This window comes from Rhinolophus ferrumequinum (genome assembly GCF_004115265.2).
Source record: "Rhinolophus ferrumequinum isolate MPI-CBG mRhiFer1 chromosome 15 unlocalized genomic scaffold, mRhiFer1_v1.p scaffold_54_arrow_ctg1_1, whole genome shotgun sequence".
NCBI classification, from domain to species: Eukaryota; Metazoa; Chordata; class Mammalia; order Chiroptera; family Rhinolophidae; genus Rhinolophus; species Rhinolophus ferrumequinum.
Genome location: NW_022680357.1, coordinates 16,825,118 through 16,841,601, shown reverse-complemented (window position 1 = coordinate 16,841,601; position 16,484 = coordinate 16,825,118). Strand labels below are relative to the sequence as shown.

Genomic DNA, 16,484 nt, shown 5'->3' with positions numbered 1-16,484 from the left:
AAAGAGAGACTGCTTCTTCTTTTACTAAAAGAAAACCTTCTTTCTACAAACTGAGAGTTTCGGCTCTCTACTCACGTTTACTGGGTAGGAGTTGGTGAGTGGTGTGTCCCAGCGTCTGTGTTGGGAAGCCTGTGCCAAAGGAGCCTAAATCAAAACTGAGACACAGACGGTGCTGTGCTCACAGCGAGCCTAATCAGTATTTGCTGCATTGAGTCTTCCTCATAAGAACTAACATTTCTAGAGAGTTTATTTTGGGCCAGGTGCCATTTTAAGTACTTCATATGTTTCAATTCATGTAATCCTCACACTAATTCCATTAGTGTGGTACCATTTTCAGTCTCAGTTTACAGACAAGGAAACTGAGACACAGAGAGGTTGAGTGACTTATCCAGGGTCACACAGCCAGTGAGAGGGGAGCCAGCCTCCCTGGCAGACTATGCTCTTGACCGTTTACTAATCTGCCTCTCCAAGGCGAGTGGGGCGTGGGAGAATCACAGACCTATTGAAACAGTAAATAGAGAGAAAGAACACTTGTTCATTCGTTTCTCCTTTCATTTATCCCATTCCTCAAAGAGAAAGCCACTGAGAAGATGGCCTGAGAAAATGCAAATGCAGTGCTTTCCTTTAATTACTATACCCGACAGTTACAGTGACTTAGCCAAACAAATAGCAATAACAACAGATTCCATGGAGCTCTTATTTTTTTAATCCCAATAATTTATACAAGTGTCACTTCTCTAGAAATTAAAAATATATTTAAAGCAACTTTGGATTTCTCCTCTACAATTATTTTTTTCCTGAGACCGAGAGACATTCATATGTTAGTGTTAGGACTTGAGAACAAGGATTATTGAAACCTTTCGGCCATACTTCTTTTAAAATTTAAGAAAGACTGGAAGGAAATAGTTGCTGAACATATATCCAACAAAGGACTTGTACTTAGAATATATAAACAACTCTTCCCATTCAATAACACAAGGATAAACAACTTAATTAAAAAGGCACTCAAAGATGTGAACAAATAATTGACACACACAACAAAATGTGTGGGAGGCCAGTAAGCACACGAAGAAATGCTCAGCATCATTGATCATTAGGAAAAGGCAGATCAAACCACAATAAGGTACCATCACACGCCTCCAGCAAGGCAGAAACTAAAAAGACTGGTTATAAGCACAGGGGAGAACGGGGAGCAGCTGGAACACTTACACTCTCCTGGTACCATGTTTCCCCCAAAATAAGACCTCACCGGAAATAAGCCCTAGCATGAGTTTCCAGGAAGGCATCCCCTGAACATAAGGGGATGGCTTCATGGTGCACACAAATGTCGCAATGCACAAGTTGCACGGTTCAAATATGTACGGTTTATTGAGGGTCAATCATACTTCAAGAAAACTGTGTCCTTCCACCAGGTGAGAACACAGCAAGAAGGTGCCAACTATGAACCAGGAAGAGGGACATCCTCGGAAGCAATGTACAAAAAGCAAGCTTGGGATCAGAAAGACAGGACGTGGTGCTTGGAGAAGGAATAAAGAACGGCCAGCCACAGCCGGGGGCTCCTCACAAACCGTCTCCAAAAGCTTTTATAACCCTCGGCGAGAAGACAAGAGGCTGAAAGTTCCTTGTACCTTGGGAGGGAACTATTTCAAGATTCCTGAAGGAACGCTGTGCACATAAAATATATTATCATGGCCTTAAAAACAAAAGGAAGAAAACTGCAAGCAAAAAACTGCCTTTCTTTCAGCTCTTATATGTTTTCCAAGCATTTAATAAAGCATGAAAAACAAGAACAGGAGCCTGTATTAAAAACTGCTACGCATAGTATGTAATACCAAACTACTAGAAATCATCTCACATCCATCAACCAAGTTCAGTTACAGAACTCTGATATCACTTACCCCCAACACCACTGTTTTTCAAAAGTACATTTATATGCAACATGGGAATTTCTGTCACCTATTCAGTTTAAAAAGCAGGATACAGAAAATTCATGGATGATCTCATTTTATTTCACAAATGACATGGATAGTTTTGTTTTAAAAACCTCAGTAAGTGAAATATGGGAGGAATGAAAACGGACTGGTAATTTTTATTTGATTTGGTAGTGTTTGAAATTTTACAGCAAACGTATTATTTTTATAATAAAAAAAGCACTTATGATTTCTTCAGACGCAGAACAACCCTTCACTCCATGAGAATCCAAACATGTGCGGATCTCTGCCTGGTACATGGCTGCGAACTAAAAGGAAACAGAAAACGTCAGCGGGAACCACAATCAGACTGCCGCAGCTATGCACTTGGCGAAGCCCGTTTACTGTGCTCGTAAGAGCCCCTCAGGTTTCCACGTAAACAAACAAACAATCCACCTGACTATTGAAAAGTACACAGAACAAAAGGAGGGCAAAATATACCCTCTGAAAACTACAAAACTTGTCGAAAGAAATTTTAAAAGATCTAAATAAATGGAAGACATTCCATGTTCACAGATGGGAAGACTGAACCCGGCTAAGATGGCACCAACCTGCAGATTTGGGGCAACCCCTACCAGCACCCGAGCTGTCTTCTGCGTAGACTCTGACAAGCTGAGTCTAATGCAAGGGACCCAGAAGAGCTGAAGCAATCTTGATAAACAAGAGCAAAGTAGTAAGGCTCACACTTCTGAATTTCCTCTAAAAGGTGAAAAGACAGCCTACAGAATAGGAGAACATTTTTTGCAAGTAACATACTTGATACCAAAATCCACGGAATTGTACACGTTGAATGGGTGAATTGTATGGCATGTGAATTCTATCTTTTGATTATATCAAAAATATACAAAGAACAATTAAACTCAACAATAAAAAGACAAATAATCCGATTAAAAACTGGGCCAATGAGCTGAGTGAAGATTTCCCCAAAGAACACATAGAAATGGCCAACAGCAGAGGAAAAGGTGTTCAACGCCCCTCACTAGCCTTCAGCGAAAGGCAAATCATAGTTCAAGCCTGTGGGGTTTGCTTTCTGAGATTATGAAAATGTTCTCAAGTTGACTCTGCAGGTGGCTGCACATATCTGTGAATATACTAAAAGCCACTGAATTGGACACTTTAAATGGGTGGCTTGTATGGTATGTAAATTACAGCTCAATGTAGGTGTTCAAAACAAATCTATCGACTCTCTAAAATTTTTTTCCATGTATGAGTTTAACAAACCTTTTTGACCTGGAGAAGAGGAGATACTATAGGCAAGCGCGTGATCAACAGCGGAAGGATATGCACAGCCTAGAATCTGACAGTGACACGCAGAGACAGGAAATCAACAGCTTTCATTCTGGGACACTACACCGAGGAGCGAAGAGCCTGACAAGCCTCCCACGGCCACCACGGAGGGAGAGCATCGTGCTGCTCCGTGCTCACCGTACCTGGGACCACACGGAGCCCAAAACGCTGTTCTACTTGGTGTACTCTGCCAAATAAACGGCGGAAACAGGCCGTTTTAGAGACAGACTCTTACGGGGCATGGCTCTACAGGTGATGCCGCTGGGTCTCCGTGTCTTACCTGTGAGGAGAAGGAGAGTCTGCCCCCAAGGTGGTCTGAGCTTACGTGAGACACATGTGTACAATGCACTTGGCTAGTCCCGGGTAAGCTCTCAGTAAACGTGACCGTCATCGTGGCAGATACAGGAACCAAATGATGGCCACATGGCGGAAAGGCAAGGTCTCTCCCGTACACTTGGCTTAAGAAAGTACGGCAGACTTGAAATACATCAGAACTAGTCCTATCGCACATGGTTGAAATAGTTTTGAAAGTGAGTACACAGTAAAAACGCGTCTATCTAGAACGGCTTCTCCTCTGAAGAGCATACATCACAGATGCTAGGATTTTATTATGAAAACAGGAAAAACCTGTGTCACAGGCAGGGTAAGTCCTATTTTTGGAGGCTGTATTGAGGCCGAAGGGGGCAATTTGCTCCATGTACTCTTCAAAAAGAGCCAATAAACAGCAGGCCGGTACACTTTTTGAAGGAGGGCACGCCATCTACAATAATGGTCACGACCATGGAATTTTAATAACACTCTGGAATTCCAGGACTCAGCCTTTGAGCCACGTGTCTTGAAACCTGACTTCAAGAATTCCTGAGGAGCTCTCCTTCCTTGTAAGGGTCACCGGGATCGTAAATGCCAGGGCAAAGCAAAACTACAGGCTCATAGAAAACCACTGAGTTTCTCCCACAGCTCTGCTGAGGCTTAAATGAGAAAGCTCAGGGCAACCCAATTCAGGAGCTCAAGTGTTTAAAATACTGTGTTTCCCCAAAAATAAGACCGGGTCTTATATTAATTTTTGCTCCAAAAGATGCATTAGGGCTTATGTTCAGGGGATGTCATCCTGAAAAGTCATGCTAGGGCTGATTTCCGGTGAGGTCTTATTTTCGGGGACACACAGTGGTATCACTCTGCACTGCTCTCACTGGGTTCTCCTTCCCTGTTTCCCTTCATCTCTCGTTCCCATCATGTTTCTGCTGAAACTCGTGTGATGTCCGTGGCTCCGAATCTTTGGGTCCCTTAATAAATGCGAGTCACTTGTTGCTCAAACTACCGACATAGTCAGGTCCCTAATTTCCTCTGCCAGGTAAGAGTGAACTCTGTATTCCCTGTAGGAAGAAGCCATCACGTACCTGTGGGCAGATGAAGCCTGCCCCTTACATGACGCTCCATATAGAAGAAAGAACCTCCAGGGGAATGAGACCCTCTACGGAGAGTATCATGAAGTTACTGAAGAAGGTTAAGTGGACGACTTGGAAGAAATTCATTATCAGAAAGAGGCAAAAGTGTCTCTGGGTCAGGCTTTGTCTCATCAGGGAGACGACGGAAGTCCAGGGGAGCTCCAGTTCACTTTCACCTTGGGGCTTCTTTTGGGTTTGAAGTGACTCAGGTGGAACAGCCAGTATGGAGGTTAGCAGCTGTAAGCGTGGCGATGACAACAGCGACCGCCTGAAAATCGAGCAGCATGTCCATGTTGTCAGAGATGAGCCCACAGAAAAGGATGCTGGTGGAGCCAACCGGCGCGGCCACTTGGTTCGTTTGAATAAGCTGAGGCCGACTTTCATGTCTAGTGAAAATCTCTACAAACGGGACACATTGGGCTTGCTGGACAAAGGTAAGCGTGCTGTCAAAAGCACACAATGATACCACCAGGGGAAGTCCACTGAGCCAGTCCCCTTCGCCACAGTGTTTCCAAGGGAACCAAGGAAACAGGAAGGCTACTGCACATAAAGAGGCCCCATACAAAACACAGAGGTGAGGACAGGAACAGCAGTCGGCCTTCGCGTTGTTGGGAAAATACCTAGTCAGGTTCTTCAGAGCATTCCAGACCATTCAAATTATCTAAGAGAAAAAAAAAATACACACACACAGGATTATTTTAGTGTCGTTGATGCTGATGAAAACGACCCCTTGATGTTTACTGAGTGTGAAGCAACCAAAGGTCATCCGTGGGGGTAGAAAAGCTCATTGCGCTACGGACCAGCAGGGGGCGCACCTGCGGATACAGGAATAATAACTACAGCTGACACCACGGGAAAAGCCAGCGCGCTCAGTTTGTGTTTAGCATCCTGGCACCTGTGTTTGCATGAATTCTTTCACCACCTCCTTAAAACAATCCTAAGGAGCTGGCACTATCATTATCCCCACTCTACAAATGAGGAAGAGAGCCGGGGTGGGAGCCAAGGCGGATGGAAAGCACCCCGAGTTGGTGCTCTCAGGGGTTCCCCACCAGGCACACCGGGCCACGCCACAGCAGAGTGGTGGCCTGGGCACACACTACGGCACAAGGTTACGTAATTTCGTCAGGAAAGGTTAAAATATCAGTGTTTGCTACCCAAGGCCATGAACTGAGTGATAGTTTGTGAATACCACGGGATTTCCCGAGACACAGAATATCTTAATAATGAGGCTGCTTGTTCCACGTAAGTGAATTTCCCGAATCACCAAGCTTAGCCTTTAAACTCTAAAGCTTTTATGCGTTAAGTGGCAATCTCTTACAAATCTCCTTGCCCTCCCACAGAGGATCTTGGACGTGGCTAACCTTTTCTTAACACTTAATTCTTCAGCTGTGTGAAGAATCGGCTCTTGGGAAAATCACAACAATGCACAACTGTGAAAGAGAGAAACACTGTCTCAGGTGAAAGGACAGGTAAGGGCTCACCCCACTGGGCGTGGTGAAAAGCCACTTCTGAAATCTTGTACAGATGCAGAAAACGCTCCACGCAGTAGAAGCGGAAGACAGAATTTAGCATTTTAGTCCCTAATGTTATTGTAGAATATGCCCAAGAATGGGATTGGTACTTAAAAGTGGCATTTTCCATGCAGAGGAATTCTTCTTCCTTTTGTTTAAAAAAAAAAAAAAAAAGGAAAATGGTTAAAATTCACTGTTTCCATGCGATGGGTGGCAAAATTCCACTGGACACTAGTTAATTTTAGTTAAATGAGTCCAAATCTCCTCGCTGTGAATATGTAATGATTTAACACTTTACTTTCCTATCTACTCACTCAACACTTTTTGAGATGTTGCCGGGAACTCTAATTTCATAGAGTATGACCGTACGTGAATATATTTTTACTATTTCTTCTAACTTATAAACATGAGATTTATCCAAGAGTTTGGGCACGCTTAACTCGAGGCCAGGGAGATGCACTTATGGCATTATTACCCTCCCTACCTGGGAGAGTGCGCTAGAAAAAAGAACAATGAGGTGACATCCTTTAGCTAAAGCCAAAGAGAAGGAATTGAAGCAAACCCCTCCTGTTAGTATTATAGTATTACATACTTGCATTGGAAGAGTCAGTCTTTTTTTTCTCCTGACAGACTATGTAACTTTGGCCCAAGGGACATACCTAAAATGGACGTAGAAAAAACCCATTTTGATCCTCACTTGATGTAAACGTCCCTCTTAAATCTGGCCTACTGTCTTACCCTTTCAGTGACTTGATTTACCACAGTGGAAAACAGGAAAGGGTTAGCCAAGCTAGAGGTAGGTATAGATTCATCTTCCTTTTAATCTTGATGATAGTTTTAAGATAACGCCATGATTTTCCTGTTTTATCCGGCCGTACTGGAATATTCGGCCAGGTCTCCACAATCTCACTGAATCAGAAAACACAAATATTCAGCTACCTTGAGAGACGTAACTTGCCTAAATGATGCTTGAGAATTAAGCTGACACTGCCGTCTGTATTGCCCAATTTCTTAGGGAAGGAAGGGCACATGAGAGATCAAATTAAGTCCCTGAGCTTCATTTTGCATTGGGAGGATCCAAGAATGATTCCAATTCTATAGGAAGTGGGGCCCTAGAATTGTAAAAGGGGTTGCTAAACCCCTATGCAGACCAAGTATTGTCTGCAGACTGAACACAGAATGTTTTGCCCATGTGTACTTGGATTCTTATAATGTTTGCAGATACTGCTGTAATGAGGGAATACAAATCTGAATGTTTGTGGCTTTTTTTGTCATTATGCTCAAAGCACTTGAAAAATAGAAGTATTATCGTGTGGAAGGCAGCCAACAATTCTCAAATTTGAAAACGCGGGGAACTACTGGTGAAACCCTCACCCTCAAGAGTCATTTTTGGCATACGTGAGATGCAGATTGAGGCTAGAGGTCACTGGGTTACTAAGAGAGCTCAAAACAAGGGAGTCAGAAACACCAGAAGCCAAGATACACATTTAGCCCACCAAAATCTGGACACTTCTTTTCCTTTATTTCAGGCGTGTTAAAACAAGAAGCATGTGCCACGCCTTCTGAATTGCTCTACCATTAAGTCAGAAGGCAGCTATTTATAAAGTCAGAATTTTGCAAAAGGTCAGAAGTTTGCTGAGTTGAGAGCAAATTTTTCAAAAAGAATTTGAGTTAAGCAGGCATCCTGTCTGAAACATATGAATATAAGGTTTTTAAAACATTAAGAAAACATTTGTTTACATACCGGGGATGCCAAAAAAATGTATAAATGTGGACACTGGTCAACGTGGTTCAAGCAGTAGTTTGCTGTCATCAGAAGTGTCTGGACGCTGATGGGAACCACTTTGAGCACCTCTTGCAATTGCAGAAGTCAAACGTGACTTGTATTCTTTTGTTATCGGTATATATTATAATTTTAATAGTTTTCTTAAAATGTATATACATTTTTTTGGCATCCTCTGTATATTGAGAGGAGGAAGCGAACTTTTCCTTATTTCTATCTGCAAAAGAGCTCTCAGTATTTTGCTTTAGATTACTGTCATCATAGTAAATACTTATTTCAGTAAGTGTCACACTGAAAATCACCACTTAAAATTTCTTTAAAAGCCACCACTATTATCTAAAGTCTCTCCTTACACAATTTTAGTATAGCAACAAAACACCCAAGAACCAGAATATTACATCTTTACAACTCGGAACGAAGGACTTCTGGTTCCTTTTTACCACAAACTGTTTTATACAGAGGAGTTTAAAAGTACCCAAATGGTGTCACGATTAGGCTGAGCCAGTGAATTGTTAAACAAAAGCCCAAAGCCTCCTTTTAGAATCAACTTGGGTTGTTCTTCACTGGCCTACTACTAAACCAAATGCTATTAATGTTGCTAAAGAACCTGCTTTGATAACTTCCAAACTATGCCTACTTAGATTCTAAAAGAATGCCAGAGACTCCTCCAAGGTAAGGCTTTCAGCACTGAAAGCTAACATCTCTTTTTCGATGCAATTTTGTTTTTTTTCCAGGGGAAAAAACCTCAAGTTTCCCCAAATAGTGTCCTTAAAAAGAACCCACTTCAAATATATGGTGATGGAAGGAGAACTGACTGCGTGGTGAACACAAAATGGGATTTATAGATGATGTAATACAGAATTGTACACCTGAAATCTATGTAACTTTACTAACAATTGTCACCCCAATAAACTTTAATTAAAAAAAAAAAAAGAACCCACTAATACCGAAAGGCATAAAGCCTGGCTTTTTATTCTGTGCCCTTTTAAATTATCAATGACTTTAATTCTCCAGATCACTCTCTCTGAAGGAAAATATAAAAGAACGTTTCAGTACACTTTCCCATTTGATTTGGAGTCCAAATGAGCTATGTGCCATGGAGAAAAATGCCAGCATTTTCAATCTTGCGCATCAGTGACCAGGGAAGCCAAGTCTCCTGAAGGTCAAATGCATGACGCTCAACCTTTCAGCTTCCGCAAATCACCATCAGCAAATCCTAAATCCAATATCCTCGCTTTCCAAAAAGCTCTGTCTGTGGTGATTTACTTTGAAATTAAGACGGTTTGAAGTTATTTCCTTTTGACTCGGGACCGATACCTGTATCAGGATATGGACAAGCAGGCCATTGGGGCTTTACACTGAACCAAGCTATCTTCGTTTTTAGCCCAGCAATAAAACGTGGATGACTAACATTTTGCCTTTCAGTACACCAGCATTCAGCAGAAAAGAATTTGTGAGTTTACCATTCCTTTTTCTTTTTTATATTCCTCCCACATTTGTTGGCTGGCATTCTACTCTGAGAGAGAGGACTGCATTCGCTTCCCTCCAGGTACAAGGTCATGACCCTAGAGGCATAACTGGTGGTCCATGGACATTTCAAAACTCGCACGCAAAACTGCTCGCAATGTGTTTCTAAGGAGATAGCTTCAACTGCACCCCTTCCCGCTCGCAAGTTCCCCAGTGGGTCTGGAGCCCGCTGTTTTGGGGGAGTTGAGTGCAATTCCCTGCGGGTTGGAGGTGAGAAGGGCGCAGAGGTCAAGGAGAAAACGGCTGGCGGTCCCCACGGCCCGACCAACCCTTAATTTCCGCGCATCAACGAGAGGGCCCCGGGGGGTCCAAAGACCAGAAAGGGTCACAGGGCCGCGCGCCTCGGGCTCCCGGCACCCTTCGCGCCCCGGCCTGCACGAGGGACGCCCAGCGACACCAGCCCAGGCCCGCAGGCCGGACTCCCACCCTCACGCCCACACAACCTGACCACGGGCTGGCTGTCCCCGCGGCCACACACCCACCACAGGCGCCGCGGAGGCCGCCACCTCCACACCCCGGCACTGGAGCGCGCTCCCAGAAGCCACCCAACGCAGGAGAGGGCGGGGCCTCCGGCCGCACCCCTTCCCTTTTCCCCGCCTTCTTTGTTTCCTCCGGAGTGGCCATTGGCTGCTTGCCCACGAGACCGGGCGAACCGCGGGCCTGCGGGAAGACGCCATTGGGCGACGTCGCTGCTCCTCGGCCGGCGACCCGCTCGCGATTGGCGGAGGCGCCGCCCGGGGTTTGAATGCAGCCCCCGTCGGGGAGCTTGCTGCCAAAGTGCCACGTTGGGTGCCGCTGCTGCGCGAGGAGCCGGCTCCGGGCGCCGGCCGGGGTGCTCGCGCCGGGTTGCCGGCCATCGGGGCCGTTGGGCCTCAGGACGCGAGTCAGAAAGCCGGTCCGCGGCAGCGGCGGTGCTCGGGCGGCTCTGGACCGGCGGCGTGGCGGCGCGTCCCGCCCGAGGGCGGCTCTGGCTGAGGACGGAGGAACCGGCGGGGAGCCCGGGGCAGCGGCCGAGGCGGGACGGCGGCAGCGGGCGCCGCTGCCCCCGGGAGAGCCGGCCGAGATGCTGGCGGAAAGCGTGGTGGAGGAGTTCGAGGTGGAGGAAGAGCCGTGGTACGACAATCGGGACCTCCAGCAAGGTGAGAGCGCGGGCGGCCGGCGGGCGGCCAGGCCCCGGAGGCTTCCGGCGGCGAACCTCTTAAAAAGTTGCTTGTGCTCGTGGCCCACGGATGCCAGGTGCGGGCGAAGCGCGGCGTCCACCTGGCGTGGGGACCCGCCGCACCTGCGCGTCCCGCCCCGGAGGCGGGCTCGGCGCGGGCCGAGGCTGCTGCGCAGGTATCGGCAGCATCACGCGTGCGGAGGGCTAGCTCTGCGCCCGCACGGGCTGCAGGGAGTCCTCCCCGCATTGCTCCGCGGCGCGGGTGGGAGTTGCTGCAGGTGGCCGGGGGAGCAGAGCGCTCCGGCAGGACCCGTGCCCAGCCCTGGGCCCACCTGTGATCCGCACAATAGCTCTGCGCGAGGTAGCTTTTGTTAACCCCACTTTCCGGAGGAGGAAAACGGAGGCCAGAGCGGCCAAGTGACTTCCCTTGCGTTAGGAGTGGGAGCGTGTTTGAACCCACACACTCAGAAGGAGGAACCACAGCCGCTACCCAAACCCTGGCTTTTCGTTACCAGCCGCTTTACAGCTTCTTCAGTTGGGTGTTCGACTGTTGGGCGGAAAAATTGCTTCTGCATCCTTCACCTGAGGCCCTGAAATGACTGAAGGGCATTTCTACCTCGACCCCTTCCTTCCCTTAGAAACAGGCACTCCTATCTGAACCTGCCTTGGATTTCTTGCTGATTGATGGTGTCTCTAGAGAAAATCGTTGGACAGTCCTCACTTTGCAGCCTCCCTATAAGGCCCCCCTTTACTGCACATGAGTAGCAGGAGCTTGAAATTGGGGAGCGCTTTTTGGGGGCCACTGACAGGCCCTTTAACACAGCTGCTCATTTAATCTCAACAACTATGGAGGTAGAAAGGAAGATACTGTTATTGGAGCTAGGATCCCACTTCAAACTCCAGAGCAAACTTTCTTAACCACTATTCTGAAGAATCCTCAGGAATTTTTTTTTCAGGCATCTTCCGTTTCTGCAATTCTGTGTACATCGACGTTTTCAACTCTCCACTTGCAGTGACAATTAACATTTCATCTAGTTGAATATTAAATGACCATGATGTTTGTTCATGCTAACCATTGAACTGGGGGGGCGGGAAGGAATGTAAACTTGAATTACTCATATTTAGAAAAGGGAAATAAAACAAGTACATCTTTTGGGGGAAGGTGATTTCTTAAATCAACATGCTGTGTGGACAGTCACTTAAACCAAAGTAGTTCACCATTACGCTTGCTTAAATGGTGTAAGCTACTTAGCAGCTGCAGTGCAGTATTTGCCATCACATTTTCCATGTCCACAAGACACATTTGTCTTACATTTTAACAAGCCTGTTTTCAGTTTGATATTTTCTCTAGGATTAATGTGAGAACCACTGTACAACTGCAACATTTCCTTATAACAAATTAAGCAGTTCGTATGGTCATAGCTAAATATTTTTCTTTCCTGCATTTAAGAAACATAGATCTGTACAGGCTTGTTTTGTTTTTGAATCTGGTGGAATCCTTGGCACATAACAGAAGCTTGATTTTAATATTTGTTGACCTGAACTGAAGCACTCGCAGAGGGTTACTGTTTTCATTGCTCTCTTCTATCAGGTCCCTCAGTCCACAAGGCATTTGCCCTGTGGGAAGTTGTTAGGAAGATTCATTTGTAATGTTTCAATCTACTGAGAAGCAAATGCAACTTGTTGGGGTTACTAACCTCTGGGCAAAAGGAAGTCATCAGGTGTTCAACTTCAATGAGATCTTAACGAACACGGGTCCAAACCTCCTTAATGCCAGTTTGCGTTTGGAATTTGTTCTGTGTTTCTTCTCAAAGGACTTTTACGTCCGTATCACGATGGACTTTGACATAACTCTCTATGTCATAACCAAGTGTGTCGGGTAGGAATAGACTGGAAATTCCACACAAACAGTTTGCATTTGGAATTTGTTCTGTGCTTCTTCTCAAAGGACTTTTCCATCCATATCACGATGGACTTAGACATAACGCTCTATGTCATAACCAAGTGTGTTGGGTAGGAATAGACAGGAAATTCCAACAATCATAACTTGTGAATAAGGCCTGTAAAAGAAAGAAGGATACAGTGTGAATAAAAGGATGATCTTTGTCCCAATTTTGTTAAATTGTGTCTTAAAGAACTCCTAAACTTCTAACGGATTTTAAAATTTGTTAATTTCTCAAATACTTACCAACTCTATGCCAGGTACAGATCCAGGCCCTGGGGCCACAGTCCCTACCCACAGATAGGACAGGCAGGATCCCACAGCAAAGTGAAATGGAGGGTCTAGGAATCTGTTGACGAGAGAGGCCTAGAGACGCTGCCTCCTGGTCTGTGCCCACCTCTGCCTGGCACATGGTAGGCCCTCAATAGATATTTGTTGCTGAATAAAGTTTGGGAGCAGCAGGTCTGCCCTCTTAAATATTTCGATAAGCAAATTAGTGGGATTTTATCAAGTGCAGACAGACATCTGTTCATTTTTAACATCCTCACAGGCATATGCCTCATTTTAGTGCATTTGCTTTGTTCTATTGCGCCTTAGAGGTGGTGGGCTTATTTTTGGTGGTGGTTTTTTGTTTTTAAATGGAAGGCAAGACTCTCCACCAGCAAAAAGATTACGACTTGCTTTATTGCCGTCCTTGCTTTATTATGGTGGTCTGGAACCGAACCCATGGTGTCTTCGAGGTCTGCCTGAATTAACTTTGCTGTGTGAGCCTTGTCTGGAGAGAGCTACTAACACTTGTTCAGATCCTGTTCTCAAAGTCATAGAGTGACTAATTCTTTTCCTTTAGCAATAGGAGCATTATTTAAAGTAGCTTGAATCTTTGTATCGAAGTTTGCTAGGCATTCTTTTTTAAATTAAAATTGCTGAAAAATTCCAACCTCAGAAGGCTCTGGCCTACCTTTCATACCTTATTAGAAACTTGTAAAGCTGTGTGCACGCAGAAGGAGAGAACCTCTGCTTTTACAAAACACTTTGATGGAGACTGTCTTTTGTCAGAGGGCTGAGTTGGCACAGGAGAAATACTGACAATGATCTCTGTGGGTCAGATCCTTTCTGGGACAGCAGGAGCCTCTGTGTGGGTAGCGCTGGTGCTCGCTTTGAAATGTGCCCCCGAGAGCCAGGTGGACAGACTTCAGAGACAGCAGTTTCTTTTAGAGCAGCTGCTATTATCATTGTCATTTGCAGAGCTGTGCAAGCTTAGCGTAAGGATTCAGGTTTCTGCTGTATGGATCAGCAAATGAAATCTTAGTTTGAAGGAATCCTAAGATTCCTACTTCTTTTCACGATAAGTACATTTTCCTGGTATGTAACTAATTTGCTGAATCACTGTTTGGAGGTTCATTAAAACTGACATCATCATTTTTCTTGATGTTTATGTTCAGGTTTTTTGCTTTCCCAATTATAGTAACGTTGGCAACGGGAATTAGAAGCATCACCAAATGACGCATTTGACTTTGTAATAGGAAAAGCTTTCAGCTTTCAAGTTATTGAATTACTGGGGCAGACTATAGCTAACATGGGAATATGCTGTCCTCATTTTGAAAAACCAGGAACATAAGAAAAATATAATAGTGGGATTTAAAGGTTTCAGAATTGTGGAAGAAAGATCCTTCTGAAAAACCACTCTGGCTGCCAGAGCTGATTGTTTGCCTGAAGCCCAGAATCGGTTGGAATGTGCTTGAAGCAAGCAGTGGACAGTGTTAAATGGATTATCATTACTTGCAAAGGCTGGTTAATGAAAGCTTATTAAACACGAAGGTATTGGCGGGTCGTCGTTCGGGAGCCTGCAGTAAATCTGGGATATTTTTAGTTCTGCCTCGGCCAGTTCAATACGATTTGGCAGAGACGGCCTCTTAATGAAAACCCTTGTTGGAAAATAGGTGAGCCGGCGCATGAGGCTTCAAAACTCTATTGTTCTTTTCTTTTGTGCCTTAAACCATAGCAATAAAGGACACTGAATACTCTCCCGTTCCCCCCACTCATTATTTAGAAAACCTTCTTGGGCTCGCTGCCAGCTCTTGGCTCCTTTTGGTATGGAAGCCAGATGCTACACGGCAGGAAATGAACTTTTTTTAAAGACCAAAAAAGGCCCTGTCCTTAAACCAACAGATGAAGTAATATCCTCTTATACAGTGTGACTTCACGGGCGCTTTCGTGTAGTTGGTACTTGTCTCGCCAGAATTCTATCCTAAACAGCCTGTGAAATATTCAGGTGACTGAGACTTCAGGTTACCCAGCCAGGTAGGGCTTTGTTTAACTGGAAATAAGGACTGAGATAAGGACCAGAGGCGAGTTCTTTCCTGGTCGCTGTTGGCTGGAGGAGTGCTGTACTTGGCGTCCGTCTGCAGCTGCGGGCAAGCTGCCCCTGGCTGTGGAGAAGGAGTACGGGGGCCTCCCGGAACGGAAGGGTCCGGAAGGTGGTCTGGATTCGGGTTTGATGGCTAGTTAAGAACGTCTCTGGTGAGTCTCACCACTCACCACTTCAAAACTTACGTTATGTCCAGGTCATGGTGGCCTCTGTGTGGTGGCTTCTTGTGTGGACACGGGTCACACCCTATGAGTACAAAATAATTATTCCAGGGCCATCTTCAGCTGTGCAGAGCTCAGTTTTCGCTTAGTGAGAACAGGATACTAACTTGCCTGGGACTGTACGGACTTTGGCTGGAAGCAGGTAGTAAAAGCCAGAGAGCTCAAGTCAGGCCCCGCTGCCATCCCTGCCCTGAACACAAGCGGGAAGGTGAAGTGCCACTCGGCCTTAAACGAGGAAGTCTGTAGACATCCCTGTCCCCTGACTGAAAGCTGTGTAGGTGTGGAGAGTATGAGTATAACAAAGGAGAGAGAACGGTGATGAGGGTGACAGACCCTGTGACTCCCATGGAGATGTGGTCAGGTCTTACTGCTTCAGGCTGTGTCATCTGAAAAACTGGGCTCACCTTGAACATAAAGATGAGTGGCTCTGAAATGGTCTGAGCTGTTCGTAAGGCTTCTGTGCCTTATAAGGTGTCACCTCCTAGACTTCTTATCTGAAGTCTTAAGTACATTAATGGGCATTGTTAATATTTAAATCACGAGAGAATGTATTTTAACACCTGTCTACCAACAGTATACTGCTTTCTTTTCAGTGGGTATAAAATGTTTGAAGGCGAGCTAGAGTGGTGCGTAGATTTTGCTTTGTTTTTTCCTAATGAGGGAAAACTAGCCAAGTAGAATACTAATTAGGCCCCTGAAGGAACAATACCAGGTAACAAAAGTTGTCGTTTTTGTTACCGCTTATTCCAAGTTAAGTTTTAATACCAGTGGTAATGAATAGACATTAAATCTTACTTGTCAACCTGTAAAAATTAAGTTCAAAAATATTATAGTAGTGAGGTTTCCTGTTTTTATAACAAATGCTTTCGTAATAACTATTTTTATGACACTGAGTGCGATGAGTTCCATCGTACCTGGCCTAAAAGTCAAACGCTCTTTACCGTGGCCTATCAAATCGTGTGATCCGATCCTGCCTGTGTCTCCAACCTCGTCTCGCACCGCCCTGCCCTCATGCTTCTAGCACACTGGCTGTGTCGGGTTGTAGAATGCGCCAGGTTCTCTTCCTGTCACAGTGCCTCTGCCTGGCCCTTACACGGTGAGCTTCTCATCCTTCAAGCTTTTGCTAACATGTCTCCTCAGACCTGTCCTCGTGACCTCGCTTTCAAAGGAGATCCTTTATTATCACGAAATCCATTTTTTCCTGTTTTTCTCTCACATACCGCATCCAACTGGGTTAACACATCCTTTCAGCTCCACTTTCAAAACTTACC

The 16,484-nt window shown here is 45.3% G+C and overlaps 1 protein-coding gene and 1 long non-coding RNA gene across 3 annotated transcripts in view; one reads left to right on the top strand and one right to left on the bottom strand.

Moving 5' to 3' along the window:
• Nucleotides 1-388: 388 nt before the first annotated feature.
• On the bottom strand, nt 389-13,041 carry LOC117019578 (uncharacterized). Of its 2 annotated transcripts, none has more exons than XR_004422516.1 (5): nt 12,871-13,041; nt 12,380-12,742; nt 6,184-6,361; nt 4,655-5,363; nt 389-499 (listed from the first exon to the last, which is right to left on the bottom strand). It is a non-coding gene; the product is annotated as an uncharacterized LOC117019578 (long non-coding RNA). The 2 variants fall into 2 exon arrangements; XR_004422517.1 differs by lacking the exon at nt 389-499 and adding an exon at nt 2,068-2,239.
• The window catches only part of CDR2 (cerebellar degeneration related protein 2), a 22,224-nt gene continuing 16,023 nt past the window's right edge, over nt 10,284-16,484 (top strand). Inside the window, exon 1 of the mRNA XM_033101504.1 lies at nt 10,284-10,662. Coding sequence (XP_032957395.1) covers nt 10,587-10,662 — 76 coding nt within the window. The 5' untranslated portion in view covers nt 10,284-10,586. The remainder of the gene's footprint in view (nt 10,663-16,484) is intronic.